At 45.2% G+C, this 20,000-nt stretch overlaps 1 protein-coding gene across 1 annotated transcript in view; it reads left to right on the top strand.

The window, feature by feature from the left end:
• nt5dc3 (5'-nucleotidase domain containing 3) overlaps positions 1-17,463 on the top strand; it is a 58,111-nt gene extending 40,648 nt beyond the window's left edge. Inside the window, exon 14 of the mRNA XM_061924296.1 lies at positions 16,872-17,463. Coding sequence (XP_061780280.1) covers positions 16,872-17,112 — 241 coding nt within the window. The 3' untranslated portion in view covers positions 17,113-17,463. The remainder of the gene's footprint in view (positions 1-16,871) is intronic.
• The last annotated feature ends 2,537 nt before the right edge of the window (positions 17,464-20,000 follow it).

Genomic DNA, 20,000 nt, shown 5'->3' with positions numbered 1-20,000 from the left:
CCGATATGGCTCAATAGCTTCAGTTTCTTCTTCAATTTCGCTTAAGCCGCTGAAATCCGAGTCTGAATCCGAGCTAATGTCGCTATACCTTGCTGTTCTATCCGCCATGTTTGTTTGTATTGGCATCACTATGTGACGTCACAGGAAAATGGACGGGTGTATATAACGATGGTTAAAATCAGACACTTTGAAGCTTTTTTTTAGGGATATTTAGGGAAAAATGTTGAAAAAAACTTCGAAAAATAAAATAAGCCACTGGGAACTGATTTTTAATGGTTTTAACCCTTCTGAAATTGTGATAATGTCATACTTGCCAACCCTCCCGAATTTTCCGGGAGACTCCCGAAATTCAGCGCCTCGCCCGAAAACCTCCCGGGACAAATATTCTCCCGAAAATCTCCCGATTTTCAGCCGGAGCTGGAGGCCACGCCCCCTCCAGCTCCATGCGGACCTGAGTGAGGACAGCCTTTTTTCACGACGGGAGGACAACAGCATACTTGCCAACCCTCCCGGATTTTCCGGGAGACTCCCGAAATTCAGCGCCTCTCCCGAAAACCTCCCGGGACAAATTTTCTCCCGAAAATCTCCCGAAATTCAGGCCGCTAACCCACAATATAACCTGCATACCTGCCCAATCACGTTATAACTGTAGAATGATGGAGGGCGAGTTCTTGGTTTCTTATGTGGGTTTATTGTTAGACAGTTTCATTAACGTCCTCCCAGCGCGGCAACAACACACAACAACAGCAGTCACGTTTTTATATACCGTAAAGCAGTTCGTCTGCCATAAACAGCAATGTTGTGACACTCTTAAACAGGACAATACTGCCATCTAGTGCATTTGATGAAAGCACTTTTGTACGTGCCACACATCAATGCATCATCAGAGTTCAGCATGGTTAGAAAAATAGTGACAGAGAATTGAACAAGAATGGACAATTCAACCCTTAACTCAACAATGAGTAGATGAGTGGTATGTGTGTGTATAAGTGTAAATAAATGAACACTGAAATTCAGAATCAGAATCAGCTTTATTGTCATTACGCAAGGTAACGAGATTGAGGCCATTCCATACAGTGCGATGTGTGCATGCTAGAAAAACAATGTGCAAATATATAGAAATATAAAAAATGTAGAAGTGCAATGAATATGGTGTGAAATGAATATATACATGAAAAAACAAAACAAAAACAGGGTGGTTGGTGGAATGGGTTATTGCACCGAAGAGAAGGCAGTTATGAGGGACAATGGGGCAGTCCGTTCAGGATGGTTATGGCCCTGGGGAAGAAGCTGTTCTTTAGCCTGTTTGTTTTGGTTTTAATGCACCTGTAGCGCTTCCCAGAGGGCAGCAGGTGGAACAGGTCAGAGCCAGGGTGGGTGCTGTCCTTGATGATGGCACTGGCTCTGTTGAGGCAGCGGGAGGTGTAGATGTCCGTCAGAGAGGGGAGAGGGCGGCCGATGATCTTCTGAGCCGTCTTGACCACTCTTTGCAGCCTCTCCCTGTCTGCTGCAGTGCAGCTGCCGTACCATACCGTAATACAGTAGGTCAGCAGGCTCTCGATGGACGAGCGGTAGAAGGTCAGCAGCAGGTCAGGCTTCAGGTTGTACTTCCCGAGGACTCTAAGGAAGTGTAGCCGCTGCTGAGCCTTCTTGATGATTGATGTGGTGTTGACTGTCCAGGAGAAGTCATTAGAGATGTGGACTCCAAGGTACCTGAAGGTGTGGACCCTCTCTACACGCTCGCCGTTGATGTAGAGGGGGGCAGGGTCGGTGCTGCTCCTCCTGAAGTCGACGATGATCTCTCTGGTCTTGCTGGTGTTGAGAGCGAGGTTGTTCTCCGAAGACCAGGCCGTCAGCTTCAGGACCTCCTCTCTGTAGGCAGCCTCGTCACCCCTGGAGATGAGCCCGACCACTGTGGTATCGTCGGCGAACTTGACGGTAAGGTTGTCACTGTGGGCCGGACTGCAGTCATGGGTGTAAAGGCAGTAGAGGAGGGGGCTCAGCACACAGCCCTGTGGGGAGCCGATGCTCAGCGTGCGGGAGGATGAGAGGTGCGGGCCAAGTCTCACATTCTGGGGTCGGTCCGTTAGGAAGTCCCTTATCCAGGCGTTTGTGAGAGGGGGGAGGCCAAGAGTGTCCAGTTTATTGCAGAGTCTGTCCGGGATTAGTGTATTGAAGGCAGAGCTATAGTCCACAGAGAGCATCCGGACGTAGCTCTGCTGCTGCTCCAGATGGTTCAGAGCAGAGTGGAGAGCAACAGCGATGGCGTCCTCTGTGGACCTGTTCGCCCGGTATGCGAACTGGTGGGGGTCGAAGTCTGGAGGGATATGGTCCTTGATGTGCTGGAGAACAAGTCGCTCGAAGCACTTCATGATTACCGGAGTGAGGGCCACTGGTCGGTAATCATTCAGGCTGGTGATGGGAGACTTCTTCGGCACCGGGATTATTGTAGATGACTTCAGGCAGGATGGGATGACTGCCTGAGCCAGGGAGAGGTTGAAGATCCTGGTGAGGGGGGGAGCGAGCTGGTGGGCGCACGTCCTGAGCACCTTTCCAGGTACTCCGTCTGGTCCGGTAGCCTTCCTGGGGTTCACAGCCAGGAGCACTCGTCTGACACTGTGCTCCTGTACAGTGAGTGGAGTGGCGCCGGAGCCCGGTGGGGGCTCAAGTATTTATTATATATACATATATATATACATATAGCTAGAATTCACTGAACGTCAAGTATTTGTTATATATATATATATATATATATATATTATATATATATATATATATGAAATACTTGACTTGGTGAATTCTAGCTGTAAATATACTCCTCCCCTTTTAGCCACGCCCCTCCCCCTCCCGAAATCTGAGGTCTCAAGGTTGGCAAGTATGGACAACAGGGTGACAAGAAGTAAATCATCCAGACTAGAGATACATTGTATTATTATGTTTATCTTACCTAAAAATAAATATATTTATTAATTAAAAAAAAAAAAACTAAATACATTTTTACTATATTTTGCTAAAAACATCAAAATTAATTGTATTTTTTCTCACTCCTTATTACATCCAGCCATAGAATTATACCGGTACATTAAAATAAACATATTTGAAATAATACATTTTAAATTATCATAATAATTCATTTAAAATGACCATATTTAATTATTAAAATAATTGCTTGTTTATCAACAACTTTAGCATTTTATTCATTATCGGCATCGGTTGGGAACATCTCTGCGCTGCTGACCCGTCTCCGCTCGGGATGGTCTCCTGCTGGCCCCTTAATGGACTGGACTCTTACTATTATGTTGGATCCACTATGGACTGGACTCTCACAATATTATGTCAGACCCACTCGACATCCATTGCATTCGGTCTCCCCTAGAGGGGTGGGGGTTACCCACATATGCGGTCCTCTCCAAGGTTTCTCATGGTCATTCACATCGACGTCCCACTGGGGTGAGTTTTTCCTTGCCCTTATGTGGGCTCTGTACCGAGGATGTCGTTGTGGCTTGTGTAGCCCTTTGAGACACTTGTGATTTAGGGCTATATAAATAAACATTGATTGATTGATGCTTATCTTACCTAAAAATAAATTTATTTATTAATTAAAAAAACAACAACTAAAAAACTAAATAATTTTTTATTATATTTTGCTAAAAACATCAAAATTAATTGTATTTTTTTTGTTGTATTTTTTCTGACTCCTTATTACATCCATCATTCTCCTCAGACATGAAAACCCGCATAGAGTTTGCCCAAAAAAAACCACATGAAGGACTCCCAGACTATGAGAAATAAGACTCTCTGGTCTGATGGTACCAAGATTGAACTTTCTGGCGTTATTTCTCAGCGGTATGCGTGGAGAAAACCATCACCCGACCAATACAATCCCAACACTGAAACATTGTCCAATCCAATCCCTTTATTTATACAGCACCATTAACAACAAAACTGTCTCCAGAGTGCTGCACATAAAAAAAGAAGCAATAAAAGTAATCAAATTACAAGCATTTAAAATGAAACAAGTTAAACAATAAACCAACAAATAATAATAATGTAATAAAATAATAAGAGACATCCATCAAATAGGAGACTCAGAGGACCACAAGACTCACGCCGATTTAAAAGCCAGAGATTAAAAGTGGGCTTTTAAGACGGGACTTAAAACTAAAGCGGGAGGCATTCTGACACGAGGGGGCAGAACATTCCAAAGTTTAAAAGTTAAAGTTAAAGTTAAAGTACCAATGATTGTCACACACACACTAGGTGTGGCGAGATTATTCTCTGCATTTGACCCATCACCCTTGATCACCCCCTGGGAGATGAGGGGAGCAGTGGGCAGCAGCGGTGGCCGCGCCCGGGAATCATTTTGGTGAGGGCCCTGTCTGCCCTAGTCTTAAAGAGGAACATTATCACAATTTCAGAATGGTTAAAACTCGTCAGACTGGTTAAAAACCATTAAAAATCAGTTCCCGGTGGCTTATTATTGAAACGACTGGGTCGCATAGTGATGCGGATGTGGTTCTCCCAAGGATGCAGACGGCTTCGGACACAGCTTGCAGGTAGGAAAATGATTTATTTTAAATATAAATCATATGGTGAATAACAAAAAGACATGCACGTAGCACAAAAGGCAAAACAAAAGGACTAGCGTGGGAGCTAGCAGGAAAAAATAGCATAGCATGAAATCTAAGTCGTCGTTAACAGTTGTATGGGAACAAACTAGGAAGCCAGACCGAGTGAGGCCAGAGCAAAGACTAAATAGCCCTCTGATTAGCGCCCGGGCAACAGGTGCGCGTCCCGGACACTAACCAGAGGCAGGTGTAAACAATCTGCCGTCATGGCAACAGAAATAAACGAAACTCAAGGTGCTGAAAACACATGTGACTCAAACATAAACAAACTATGATCCGGGCAGCGGATCGTAACAGTACCCCCCCCTTAAAAGACAGATTCCAGATGTCCCTTGACACGAAATAAAACTGGAACCCAAAAAACAAGAAACAGTTCAAGAGTCCAGGGAGGGTGGAGGGAGGATTTGGTGGTGGGTCGCCAGGCCACGTGTCCCCGAATCCCCCGGGGAAGAGTCAGGTGGCGGCGGCGAGTGGAACGCCGCTGCCGCAGGCGAGGCGGGCGACCACGGAAAGGCCACATTCGTGGCTGCCGAGAAGGTGGGCGTGAGTGGCGCCAGAAGTTCAGCAGCCGGAGAGTTCTACGACTACGTCTCGGGTGTCGCTGCTGTTTGCGCCACTGGCGTCCATAAACAAACCTCCGAGAGCGCCGCTTGCGCAGCCAGACCACTCGAGGTCGCTGAGACGAAGACGAGGAGAGAGCTGACGTCGCCGTGGAAACAGGAGGAGCCGACGTCGCCGTGGAAACAGGAGGAGCCGACGTCGCCGTGGAAGCAGGAGGAGCCGACGTCGCCGTGGAAGCAGGAGGAGCCGACGTCGCCGTGGAAGCAGGAGGAGCCGACGTCGCCGTGGAAGCAGGAGGAGCCGACGTCGCCGTGGAAGCAGGAGGAGCCGACGTCGCCGTGGAGGCAGGAGGAGCCGACGTCGCCGTGGAGGCAGGAGGAGCCGACGTCGCCGTGGAGGCAGGAGGAGCCGACGTCGCCGTGGAGGCAGGAGGAGACGTCGTCGCCGTGGAGGCAGGAGGAGACGTCGTCGCCGTGGAGGCAGGAGGAGACGTCGTCGCCGTGGAGGCAGGAGGAGACGTCGTCGCCGTGGAGGCAGGTGCAGGTTCTGGTACCAGCCGTGGAGCCGGCGCTGGTGTGGGTACCAGCCGTGGAGCCGGCGCTGGTGTGGGTACCAGCCGTGGAGCCGGCGCTGGTGTGGGTACCAGCCGTGGAGCCGGCGCTGGTGTGGGTACCAGCCGTGGAGCCGGCGCTGGTGTGGGTACCAGCCGTGGAGCCGACGCTGGTGTGGGTACCAGCCGTGGAGCCGGCGCTGGTGTGGGAACCAGCCGTGGAGCCGGCGCTGGTGTGGGAACCAGCCTCGGAGCCGGCGCTGGTGTGGGAACCAGCCTTGGAGCCGGCGCTGGTGTGGGAACCAGCCTTGGAGCCGGCGCTGGTGTGGGAACCAGCCTTGGAGCCGGCGCTGGTGTGGGAACCAGCCTTGGAGCCGGCGCTGGTGTGGGAACCAGCCTTGGAGCCGGCGCTGATGTGGGAACCAGCCTTGGAGCTTGGCATGGTGGAGCTTGGCGTGGTGGAGGTACAGGAGACGAAGCTTGGTGTGTCAGCCGAGGTGCAGGAACAGGTGCTAGCCGAGGTGCAGCTGGAGGTGGCCTAGCTGGCGGTTGTGGCTTTGCATGGCGAAGGACTGGTGGCGGTGGCCGTGCAGGAGGTTGCGGCTTAGCACGCTGAAAGACTGGTGGCGGTGGCCGTGCAGGGGGTTGCGGCTTAGCACGCCGAAAAACTGGTGGCGGTGGTCGTGCAGGAGGTTGCCGCTTAGCACGCCAAAAAACTGGTGGCGGTGGCCGTGCAGGTGGTTGCGGCTTAGCACGCCGAAAGACTGGTGGCGGTGGTCGTGCAGGAGGTTGCCGCTTAGCACGCCAAAAAACTGGTGGCGGTGGCCGTGCAGGTGGTTGCGGCTTAGTACGCCGAAGTTGTGCCACCGCACTAGCACAGTTCCCAGTACTAGCCCCCCCCTCAAGACGCGGATACCAGACGCGCTCTTTGCGGTTTGGAACCGTCTTCAAGGGTGGGTGGGGGGAGGTAAGGAGGGGGGTATACTCCTCCTCTTTAAATTGTCCAAATTGTCTATTCTCACCCCCCACTTGAGATTGGGTGAGAGAACAGGGGGAGAAAATATGTGCAGTGGGCGGAGCAATAGTCACTGGGGGCGGAACCAAAGTCACTGGAGGTGGAGTTTGAAAATCAGAATGTGACTGACTAGACTTACACTTAGCAAAAATGTCCTGATAATGTTTTATCTTGGAATAAAAGTTATTTGGCATTGGCTGACAGAAAGAAGCAGATGGAAAAAAAAAATCTTGCTCAATGACGTCATCGGGAGTGGGCGGAGTTACCTCTTCGGGGGGCGCCAATGAAATGACGTCATTGTTGGAAATGTCCATGTGACTGACAGCCCAATCGGAGAAATGTTTGGCGAAGTGGTCGATTGGGTTGCCAAACGTCTGAGGAGGGGAAGTTTGAGCTGCATGTAGCTTGCTTCGGTCCGGGGGAGGAGTTTGCAGGAGCGGCGCGTCTTGGCGGCGAGGGAAAGACCTCCTGGCCGGCTTCCGTCTTTGACGGCGCGCACGGTACTGCGGTGTAGCGGCGATGTCTTCCGACCAGAGGGAGTCGATGGGGATAAGAGAGCCTCCAGCTCCCCACATGAGTTTCGACCTCTCCTCCGTCGAATAGCGAAGCGTCTCGGCTTCCATCGCTCGCAACACCATGAGCGTACCTTCGTCCCACTCCTCGTTAGCCAGTGCGGGAGAATTGTCTTCTGCTGGCTTCCTACTGAAACGACTGGGTCGCATAGTGATGCGGATGTGGTTCTCCCAAGGATGCAGACGGCTTCGGACACAGCTTGCAGGTAGGAAAATGATTTATTTTAAATATAAATCATATGGTGAATAACAAAAAGACATGCACGTAGCACAAAAGGCAAAACAAAAGGACTAGCGTGGGAGCTAGCAGGAAAAAATAGCATAGCATGAAATCTAAGTCGTCGTTAACAGTTGTATGGGAACAAACTAGGAAGCCAGACCGAGTGAGGCCAGAGCAAAGACTAAATAGCCCTCTGATTAGCGCCCGGGCAACAGGTGCGCGTCCCGGACACTAACCAGAGGCAGGTGTAAACAATCTGCCGTCATGGCAACAGAAATAAACGAAACTCAAGGTGCTGAAAACACATGTGACTCAAACATAAACAAACTATGATCCGGGCAGCGGATCGTAACAATTATATTTTCAAAGTTTTTTTCAAAATTTTACCCATCACGCAATATCCCTAAAAAAAGCTTCAAAGTGCCTGATTTTAACCATCGTTATATACACCCGTCCATTTTCCTGTGACGTCACATAGTGAAGCCAACACAAACAAACATGGCGGAAAGAACAGCAAGCTATAGCGACATTAGCTCGGATTCAGACTCGGATTTCAGCGGCTTAAGCGATTCAACAGATTACAAATGTATTGAAACGGATGGTTGTAGTGTGGAGGCAGGTAGCGAAAACGAAATTGAAGAAGAAACTGAAGCTATTGAGCCATATCGGTTTGAACCGTATGCAAGCGAAACCGACGAAAACGACACGACAGCCAGCGACACGGGAGAAAGCGAGGACGAATTTGGCGATCGCCTTCTAACCAATGATTGTTTGTTTGGCATTAAAGGAAACTAACAACTATGAACGAGGTTTACAGCATATGATATACATTTGGCAACAACATGCACTTTGAGAGTGCAGACTGCCCAATTTTCATCAATTAATATATTCTGTAGACATACCCTCATCCGCGCTCTTTTCCTGAAAGCTGATCCGTCCAGTTTTGGAGTTGATGTCAGCAGGCCAGGGAAGCTAGGGTCGATGTGAGCCAAGACATCCAGGGGGTTTAGCTCGCTCGTCTGCGGGAACAAACTGCCGCCATTGCTTGCCGTGCTACCGAGGTCCTTTGTCCCTGAATTGCTCACACACTCCGGCAGATTCAATGGGGGTCTGGCGGCAGATTTCTTTTACTTTATCGTTGGAAATGCATCTGCTTTGAGTGTCGCAGGATATCCACACATTCTTGCCATCTCTGTCGTAGCATAGCTTTCGTCGTTAAAGTGTGCGGAACAAACGTCCGATTTCTTGCCACTTTCGCATCTTTGGGCCACTGGTGCAACTTGAATCCGTCCCTGTTCGTGTTGTTACACCCTCCGACAACACACCGACGAGGCATGATGTCTCCAAGGTACGGAAAACAGTCGAAAAAACGGAAAATAACAGAGCTGATTTGACTCGGTGTTTGAGAAAATGGCGGATTGCTTCCCGATGTGACGCCACGTTGTGACGTCATCGCTCCGAGAGCGAATATTAGAACGGCGTTTAATTCGCCAAAATTCACCCATTTAGAGTTCAGAAATCGGTTAAAAAAATATATGGTCTTTTTTCTGCAACGTCAAGGTATATATTGACGCTTACATAGGTCTGGTGATAATGTTCCCCTTTAAGATTGAGATTTATTGGTCCCCGTGGGGAAATTCATTTTCACTGACCGTACATTTTAAACAAAAAACATTACACATCACGGACAACAAAATAGCAAAAAGACATCATCATACCTGCCAACTACTCCGGTTTTCCCGTAATTAGTACGGTTTTCATCAACCTATTCCGGGTTACGGTTGCAGTGATAAAAAATACGGTTTTTCATTAATTAAAAAAACATTTTTTTTAAAAGTTGTATTCACGAAATCGCGTAACAACAATGACAATCGACACTGCTTCTCTTAACTTCCTATCGAGCCATTCCGAATGCCATGCGCAAGGCTATTTATAGCACCGCTGCCAAGCACGAGGCCATTGTTTCCAAACGAGCGAACGATCATGGAATCAGCCGGAGAAAAATCGCATACGAGTCTTAAACCGAAAAGAAAACTGCAGTCATTCCGTGAAGAATATTCAAAAGCCTATCCGGGAATAATTATCCGTTCCAAAAAGGGTGAAAACTACGCGAATTGCACCTTGTGCAGACAAGATTTTTCGATCGTACACGGAGGAATTAGCGATGTAAAAGACCACGTTGGGACAAAAAAACTCAAGTCTAATGCCGTTGCTAGCGATACAAGTGGAAAACTTTCAATGTTTTTCGTCGCCCAAACAGATTCTTTGGATGTGATAAATGCCGAAGTTTTATTTACGGAGGCAATAATTGAGCAAACAAAAAGGTAATGACACCAATGTTATCTATTGGAATTGTTTAGTACTGTTAAAAGTGTTTATACTATTTATGCTTTCAAGTCCAAGTTGAAGAAATCTTGTTAAATGTTGACAGCATAACTACCAAAATACAGAAGTATGTCCTTAATATTTTTGCAGTGCTATTTCTGTTGAAAAGTTAAAATGATTACATTAGAGATGTGATGTGCCACTTTTCAAGTGTCTGATGGCTTAAATTAATTTGCATTAATTTTTCATATTTTGAATTCTTTTGAAAGGCTTACAAAAAAACTACATTTGAATTGTAATTCCATGCTATTGACAGGACTATTAATTTTAATGAAGTTAGCTTACCATGTTTACAGTATGATAATCGTGATAGAAATGTGAATTTTAGGCACAGAATATTTTTTACAATTGAACAAGGCAGTAGATTATACAAGCTTGGACAGAAAGTTAATAATGACACCAATTTTTTTTTTAATGGAATTGTTTAGTACTGTTTTACCATTTGTTTACTGTAAAAAGTGTTTATACTGTTTATACTTTCAATTAACAAATTGAAGTCTTGTGAAAGGTTGACAGGATAACTGGCATTAACTGTCAAAATAATTTCAAACTATTGAAGTTAGCTTACAGAATAAACATGTCAATCAACCCATATGATTTTTGCTGTAAAATTTTTGTTTTGAAAAGTCACTGTGATTGATAGAAAAGTGATGGTTTTAGCAACATTTTAACCTGTCTGAATGCTAATAAACATTTTGCGTCGGGGGGCGAAGGAACCCCCCACCAGGACTTTGTCCTGGACCTACCGGGGCCTGCGGCTCTTGGACCCTGGCTACTAGGTTTTTCTGATTTCAAAAGTTGGCAGGTATGCATCATGCATGACCAACACATTTACAGGCTTGTCAGACAGGTCGGTCGGACCTGCTGCTTAGGGTGGCTATAGCTGCAGGGATAAGGCTTTGCCCTCCGGAATTTGATAGTTCTGTACCTGCGCCCTGATGGTAGTGGGACAATGTACTGGTGTAGTGGGCGAGTGATATCCTGGACTATTGTGTCTCCCAGTCGAATGATGGACCCGTGGTTTAGATCTGAGATGTTGGGTGTGGGTAGGCCGATGATTTTAGCTGCTGTGTTCGTAAGTGAGTTTGGTCCGGTTGGTTACAGAAAGCATAGTGAAGAAAGATGTGGAACAAGTACATAAGGATGGGTTGAACAATGCTTTGAGTACAGTAATAACAGGAGGTGAGGTGCAACGTATAGTCCTTCAAGTTTACGGATGGCTGACAGTTTTTGTTGACTTCTTGTTTGAATGTCCGTGGTGTGCTGATCAAAGGTGAGCTTATTGTCTGAGGTTACTCCCAGGTTGCACAAACTGTTTTCACTGTTTGTGCATTTATGGTGATGGGGTGCTGGGGTTTTGTTGACATGGATTCCCAGATAACTGGCCGTGCATGACTCTGTGAAACGTTTGACTGTGTTATGATAGTCCAGGATGGATTGGCCGTTGGAGAGGAGTGCAAGAATGGCTGCGTAGTGGGTGAGATGCTGCGGCAGTCATTGGTCATTGGTCATCAAGCCTCGTTTTTAGGCCCCACGAGTTGGAACTGGCCCACGGACCTCAACGCGCCAGCTGGAACATATATTTGGATGAGGTCCGTGATGTAATTTGGGGCCAGTCCATTCATCCATCCATCTTCTTCCGCTTATCTGAGGTCGGGTCGCAGGGAAACCCAGACTTCCCTCTCCCCAGCCATTTCGTCCAGCTCCTCCCGGGGGATCCCGAGGCGTTCCCAGGCCAGCCGGGAGACATAGTCTTCCCAACGTGTCCTGGGTCTTCCCCGTGGCCTCGTACCGGTCGGACGTGCCCTAAACACCTCCCTAAGGAGGCGTTCGGGTGGCATCCTGACCAGATGCCCGAACCACCTCATCTGGCTCCTCTCGACGTGGAGGAGCAGCGGCTTTAGTTTGAGCTCCTCCCGGATGACAGAGCTTCTCACCCTATCTCTAAGGGAGAGCCCCGCCACCCGGCGGAGGAAGCTCTTTTCGGCCGCTTGTACCCGTGATCTTGTCCTTTTGGTCATAACCCAAAGCTCATGACCATAGGTGAGGATGGGAACGTAGATCGACCGGTAAATTGAGAGCTTTGCCTTCCGGCTCAGCTCCTTCTTCACCACAACGGATCGATACAGCGTCCGCATTACTGAAGATGCCGCACCGATCCGCCTGTCGACCTCACGATCCACTCTTCCCTCACTCGTGAACAAGACTCTGAGGTACTTGAACTCCTCCACTTGGGGCAAGATAACAAACATTTTAAAATCAATTCTAAAGCGAACAGGAAGCCATTCCAGAGAAGCGAGAATCTGTTTTTTTGGACTCCTGTTAAAAGTTGTGACGCAGAGTTTTGAGACAGGTCTGGACTACAGGCCGCCCAGTCTAGTACCCGCACTTTTTTACTATGAAGCCACGCTGTTGTAACACGTGGCTTGGCATTGTCTTGCTGAAATAAGCAGGGGCGTCCATTCAAAGCTTTAAAAACAAACATTTTCAAATCAATTCTAAAACAAACAGGAAGCCATTACAGAGAAGCGAGAATCGGGTTGACGTGCTCCCTTTTTTTGGGCTCCTGTTAAAAGTTGTGACGCAGAGTTCTGGACTAACTAAGTGTGACAGTGCATTTGGACTTATTACAGTAGTCCAGACCTGATAACCTGTTTAAATTGTCTAAAAGATAAAAAAAAAAGATTTAGTCTTTGATAAAAACTTGATTCAACAACAATGTTGATTTGTTTGTCTAATTTAAAACCATGGTCTATAACAGGGGTGTCAAACTCAATTACATAGTGGGGCAAAATTTAAAACTGAACAAAGCCGCGGGCCAAGGTTGAACAAATTAACTTTTTAATAGGGACCCAAACAAGTTTTGCATTGAATATTGAACAAGCAAGGCTTATATAACATTATAGTGACATGCAAAATCGAGTTTCAAATAATAATAATAATAATGATTAAAAAATATCAATGGCATATCAAATACAATTTAAACAAAAATTGAATGCCTCTTTTCTATTTGCAGCCTTCTGAGGTAAATATCAACATTAACTTTTTCCACAGGCTAATAAATTTGAAAATAAAAATAATGAATAAACCAACCATTCAGGATTTTAAACTGCTCTGTTTGCAACACACTGATCTAATCTGATGTGCCCAAGCCAGATACCTGCCATCTTTTCTTGGATGCTAGTTTATTAATGTCGGGGCTCAGGCTTTGAGCTGACGCAACCTTCATTATCCAACGAAGGTGTTCACCAGTCATTATATCTCGTAGTCCACCTGGACCACAGTCTAGGGGGCGTGCCTTAAAATAACCCCCCCCCCACACACACACACACCTTATAGCGTCTCGGAAGAGTTAGAGCTGTAAAGGATTCTGGGTATTTGTTCTGTTGAGTTTATGTTGTGTTACGGTGCGGATGTTCTCCCGAAATGTGTTTGTCATTCTTGTATGGTGTGGGTTCACAGTGTGGCGTATATTTCTAACGCGGGCCAGAGTTTGACACCCATGGTCTATAATGACTCCAAGGCTGATGGCTTTGGGACGTACAGAGTCCTTTAGAAAGTCCAAGTCCAGCAGAGGTTCACCTTTGCCCAGCAGCACAACTTAAGTTTTTTTCCTCGTTTAGCTTTAAAAAAATTCTGCGCCAACCAGGCCTTGACGTCATTTAAGCACTCAAGTGGGGGTGCCCGGGGGGGGCACGGTTATTTTTAGAAATTGGCAAATATATTTGGCAGTCATCTGCATAAAAATGATAAAAGAGGCCATGCTTTCTGAATATTGCCCCAAAGGGAGTGATATAAACTAAGTGCAAACAGGATGGGCCCAAGAATTGTGGTGGCAGCATCATGCTATGGGGGTGTTTTTCAGCTGCAGAGACAGTACGACTTGTTGCAATCGAAGGAAAGATGAATGCGGCCAAGTACAGAGATATCCTGGAAGAAAACCTTGTTCAGAGTGCTCAGAACCTCAGACTGGGCTGAAGGTTCACCTTACAACAAGACAGTGACCCTTAGCACACATGCTAAAATAACAAAGGACTAGCTTCGGAACACCTCTGTGACCATTCTTGACTGTCCCAGCCAGAGCCCTGACCTAAACCCAATTGAGCATCTCTGGAGAGTCCTGAAAATGGCTGTCCGCCGACGTCCACTGTCCAAGCTGACAGAACTGGAGAGGATCTCCAAGGAAGAATGGCAAAGGATCCCCAAATCCAGCTCAAAAAGTGCTTCTGCTCAAAACTGAGCAAAGGGTCTGAATACTTATGACCATGTGATATTTCAGTTTTTCTTCTTAATACATTTGCTCAAATTGTATCATGTAGTAACGGTAGCTGAGTTACTGAATATAAAAAATAACGCATTAGACTAGTTACCGCCAAAACTAACTTTGTAACGCGTTAGTCCCAACACTGCCACTGAGTAGTTAGGCCAGGGGTCAGCAACCCGCGGCTCCGGAGCCGCATGCGGCTCTTTGATCACTCTGTTGCGGCTCAGCAGCTTTCTTGCTGAACCCCCCAATTTTCCCGTGAGATTTCCGGATTTAAGTGCCTCTTGCAGGAAATTCCCGGGATTAATATTCACCGATTTTCACCCTTACAGCTATAATAAGGGCGTGCCATGATGGTACAGCATTTGGCGCTCTCTACAATCTGTATTAACAGCGTGCCAGCCCAACACTTGTTATACAATATACATCTTCTGCTTGCACACGTACGTGACAGCAAGGCATACTTGGTCAACAGCCACACAGGTTACACTGACGGTGACCATATAAAACAACTTTAACACTCTTACTAATAATGCGCCACACTTTGAACCAAAACCAAACAAGAATGACAAACACATTTCGGGAGAACATCTGCACCTTAACACAACATAAACACAACAGAACAAACACCCAGAATCCCATGCAGCCCTGACTCTTCCGGGCTACATTATACACCCCTGCTACCACCAAACCCCCCCCCCCCCCCCCCCCCCCCCACACCTGTGCGTCGGTTGAGGTGGGGGGGGTTTGGTAGCGGGGGTGTATAATGTATCCCGGAAGAGTTAGGGCTGCATGGGATTCTGGGTATTTGTCCTGTTGTGTTTATGTTGTGTTACTGTGCAGATGTTCTCCCGAAATGTGTTTGTCATTCTTGTTTGGTGTGGGTTCACAGTGTGGCGCATTATTAGTAAGAGTGTTATAGTTTTTTTTTATACCGCCACCGTCAGTGTAACCTGTGTGGTTGTTGACCAAGTATGCTTTGCTGTCACCTACGTGAACAAGCGGAAACACCATACAACGTGTGGCTGATCAGGCACGCTGGATGTAGTGGGTGCTATATGCTGTACCATCACGGCACGCATGACGCTGACAAGCGCCATTCATTTAAAACCCGCGTGCCGTACCAGCTTTCAAATTCCATATAAAGGTGTGGGTTGCGTGTCTGAGACCCCTAGTTTATACATAGCACAAAGCAAAAAAAAAACTTTGTGTGCAGTGTTAATTCATTTAAAATTTCAAAAAAAAATTCCGGCTCCCATTGTTTTCTATAATTTGCAAAACTGGTCAAAATGGCTCTGACTGGTAAAGGTTGCCGACCCCTGAGTTAGGCGATACCATAGAAGTCCACTCTCTAGGGTAAATGCTGTACAATATAATTTATTTACTTAATAAAACTACTGTAGTTGTTAGTACCATATTCTATTGTGTTGTTTTATATACAATATTTCCTATCTAAAAGTGTATTTTTGTTGTTGTTGTGTCACATGTTAAAATGGTGCTGCTTTGGAGGGAGAAGCACCAATGAAGTTGATTTCAATTCATTTCAATTGGAGATGTTGATTTTAGATACAAGTGCTTTGAGTTAAGAGCTCTGTCACAGAACCAATAAGGAGGCACTTGAAGAAAAATGGGCTGCATGGTCGAGTCGCCGGAAGAAAGCCATTTCTGCGCAAATGTCACAAAGTATCCCGCTTACATTACGCCAAACAGCACAGAGACAAGCCTCAAAACTTCTGGAACAAAGTAATTTGGATTGATGAGACCAAAATGTAACTTTTTGGCCACTCGACCATGCAGCCCATTTTTCTTCAAGTGCCTCTTTATTGTGCATCTTGAAACAGCCACGCCACAATTTTCCCAGAGAGTCCTGTATTTCAGCTGAAGTTATTTGTGGATTTTTCTTTGCACCTCGAACAATTTTCCTGGCAGTTGTGGCTGAAATCTTTGCTGGTCTACCTGAATCCCTCATTTTCCACTTCTTAATCAGCGTTTGAACACTGCTGATTGCCATTCTCAATTCCTTGGATATCTTTTTATACCCCTTTCCTGTTTTATGCAGTTCAACTACCTTTTCTCGCAGATCCTTTGACAATTATTTTGCCTTCCCAGGATGAAAGATGCAATGGTCTGTCAGAAGCCCAGAAACTCACTGACCTTTTATACACACAAATTAATTACAAACAAACAGGTCACAGGTGATTAGAACCTTGATTAGCCATTCAAACCTGTTTGTGTCAACTTTTGTGCATGCTATCAGATCAGATTGGATGTTCATTATTTAAAATGTTTACCTAAGTTTGAAGCAAAAGGTGCTAATACCATTCGAGGCGTATTTTCAAGCACTTGAAGCGCGGCGCTTTCTTGTTTAAAAGCGTCAACTTTATCGTTAGTTTTGAAGCCCAAATACCTCCATATTGCACTTCACCCTCTTTATTAACCAGTAGAATTGTAGCTTTTTGCCATTTTTCCTCTCCAAGATGTTATTACTTGTATGCACTTTCGGCTCTGTCGTCACCACCGCAGATGAAAGAATGGTACCGGTACTTTTCAAAGGCAGTCTCGTACCGATTTCAATCAATTGGTATCGCGGTACTTTATGAGTACCGGTATACCGTACAACCCTATTTTTCACCCACAATCTTTTCCCCTTAACCAAATGTGTTCTACCTCCACCAGGCCGCACACCAAGGACATGTTCAACCCCCAATTCGGGAGCCTCTTCCGCACCTACCACAACCCCACCTACTTCTCACGCCGCCTGTCGCGCTTCGCCGACATCTACATGGCGTCCATCAGCTGCCTTCTCAACTACGACTTCCAACACACTTTCTTCCCCAGACGCACCCCCCTGCAGCACGAGTCCCCCGTCTGGCCCGGACAAGCGCCGCCCGAGTCGGAGCGCTCGTCCAGCAGCTAAGGACGGTTGAAGTAAGAAGCCTCAGCTTGTAAGTACAGGCACAGATACCATGGCGTCCATGCGGAGGTTCTTGTGGTTCATAGGCAACCGTGTCATGAATGTACCGTTTCCAAGTGCATTCATTGTAAAATAACTCCTTCATTTGCCAGAATGTAAGGACTGTGTTACTTTTTAAAATGGGAGGTTTTAAAGGTCATTCTTCTCTCTTCATATGTAATGTTTACATTACTGTACAAACAGCCTTAATCATCACTTTAAATAGCGTTAAAATGACACTTCCTTGAAGTACAGTCGTGGTCAAAAGTTTACATACACTTGTAAAGGACATAATGCATACTTGCCAACCTTGAGACCTCCGATTTCGGGAGGTGGGGGGTGGGGGAGGCGTGGCGTGGCGAAGAGGGGAGGAGTATATTTACAGCTAGAATTCACCAAGTCAAGTATTTCATATATATATATATATATATATATATATATATATATATATAAGAAATACTTGACTTTCAGTGAATTCTAGCTATATATATATATATATATATATATATATATATATATATATATATATATATATATATATATATATATATATATATATATATATATATATATATATATATATATATATATATACAGTGGGGCAAAAAAGTATTTAGTCAGCCACCAATTGTGCAAGTTCTCCCACTTAAAATGATGACAGAGGTCTGTAATTTTCATCATAGGTACACTTCAACTGTGAGAGACATAATGTGAAAAAAAATCCAGGAATTCACATTGTAGGATTTTTAAATAATTTATTTGTATATTATGGTGGAAAATAAGTATTTGGTCAATAACAATAATTCAACTCAATACTTTGTAATATAACCTTTGTTGGCAATAACAGAGGTCAAACGATTACTATAGTTCTTTACCAGGTTTGCACACACAGTAGCTGGTATTTTGGCCCATTCCTCCATGCAGATCTTCTCGAGAGCAGTGATGTTTTGGGGCTGTCGCCGAGCAACACGGACTTTCAACTCCCTCCACAGATTTTCTGTGGGGTTGAGGTCTGGAGACTGGCTAGGCCACTCCAGGTCTTTCAAATGCTTCTTACGGAGCCACTCCTTCGTTGCCCGGGCGGTGTGTTTGGGATCATTGTCATGCTGGAAGACCCAGCCACGTTTCATCTTCAAAGCTCTCACTGATGGAAGGAGGTTTTGGCTCAAAATCTCACAATACATGGCCCCATTCATTCTTTCCTTAACACTGATCAGTCGGCCTGTCCCCTTAGCAGAAAAACAGCCCCAAAGCACGATGTTTCCACCCCCATGCTTCACAGTAGTTATGGTGTTCTTGGGATGCAACTCAGTATTCTTCTTCCTCCAAACACGACGAGTTGAGTTTATACCAAAAAGTACTATTTTGGTTTCATCTGACCACATGGCATTCTCCCAATCCTCTGCTGTATCGTCCATGTGCTCTCTGGCAAACTTCAGACGGGCCTGGACATGCACTGGCTTAAGCAGGGGGACACGTCTGGCACTGCAGGATTTGATTCCCTGTCGGCGTAGTGTGTTACTGATGGTAACCTTTGTTACTTTGGTCCCAGCTCTCTGCAGGTCATTCACCAGGTCCCCCCATGTGGTTCTGGGATTTTTGCTCACCGTTCTCATGATCATTTTGACCCCACGGGATGAGATCTTGCGTGGAGCCCCAGATCGAGGGAGATTATCAGTGGTCTTGTATGTCTTCCATTTTCTGATAATTGCTCCCACAGTTGATTTTTTCACACCAAGCTGCTTGCCTATTGTAGATTCACTCTTCACAGTCTGGTGCAGGTCTACAATTCTTTAACTGGTGTCCTTCGACAGCTCTTTGGTCTTGGCCATAGTGGAGTTTGGAGTCTGGCTGTTTGAGGCTGTGGACAGGTGTCTTTTATACAGATAATGAGTTCAAACAGGTGCCATTAAGACAGGTAACGAGTGGAGGACAGAAGAGCTTCTTAAAGAAGAAGTTACAGGTCTGTGAGAGCCAGAGATCTTCCTTGTTTGAAGTGACCAAATACTTATTTTCCACCATAATTTACAAATAAATTATTTAAAATTCCTACAATGTGAATTCCTGGATTTTTTTTTCACATTTTGTCTCTCACAGTTGAAGTGTACCCAAGATGAAAATTACAGACCTCTGTCATCATTTTAAGTGGGAGAACTTGCACAATTGGTGGCTGACTAATACTTTTTTGCCCCACTGTCTATATATATATATATATATATATATATACTGTATATATATATATATATATATATATATATATATATATATATAGAAATACTTGACTTTCAGTGAATTCTAGCTATATATATATTTATTTTATTATATATATACAGTATATATATATATATATATATATATATATATATAGAAATACTTGACTTTCAGTGAATTCTAGCTATATATATATTTATTTTATTATATATATACAGTATATATATATATATATATATATATATATATATATATAATAAATAGAATAAATACTTGAATTTCAGTGTTCATTTATTTACACATATACACACACATAACACTCATCTACTCATTGTTGAGTTAAGGGTTGAATTGTCCATCCTTGTTCTGTTCTCTGTCACTATTTTTCAAACCATGCTGAACACCCTTTCGCAGGTACCCAGAAAGGTTTCGAGTACCACCAAAAAAACGGAATATCTGAAGACAGTATACAAATCTCAATCAATCAATCAATCAATGTTTATTTATATAGCCCTAAATCACAAGTGTCTCAAAGGGCTGCACAAGCCACAACGACATCCTCGGTACAAATCTGTGTTAAAGGTGTACAAATACCGTTTGTATAATAAGCATGTTATTGTTTACAAATGAGGGTTAAGAGT

This window comes from Nerophis lumbriciformis, linkage group LG29 (assembly GCF_033978685.3).
Source record: "Nerophis lumbriciformis linkage group LG29, RoL_Nlum_v2.1, whole genome shotgun sequence".
Lineage (NCBI taxonomy): Eukaryota > Metazoa > Chordata > Actinopteri > Syngnathiformes > Syngnathidae > Nerophis > Nerophis lumbriciformis.
Note: the sequence above shows the minus strand (reverse complement) of the source record. Positions and strands in the feature narration are given on the sequence as shown.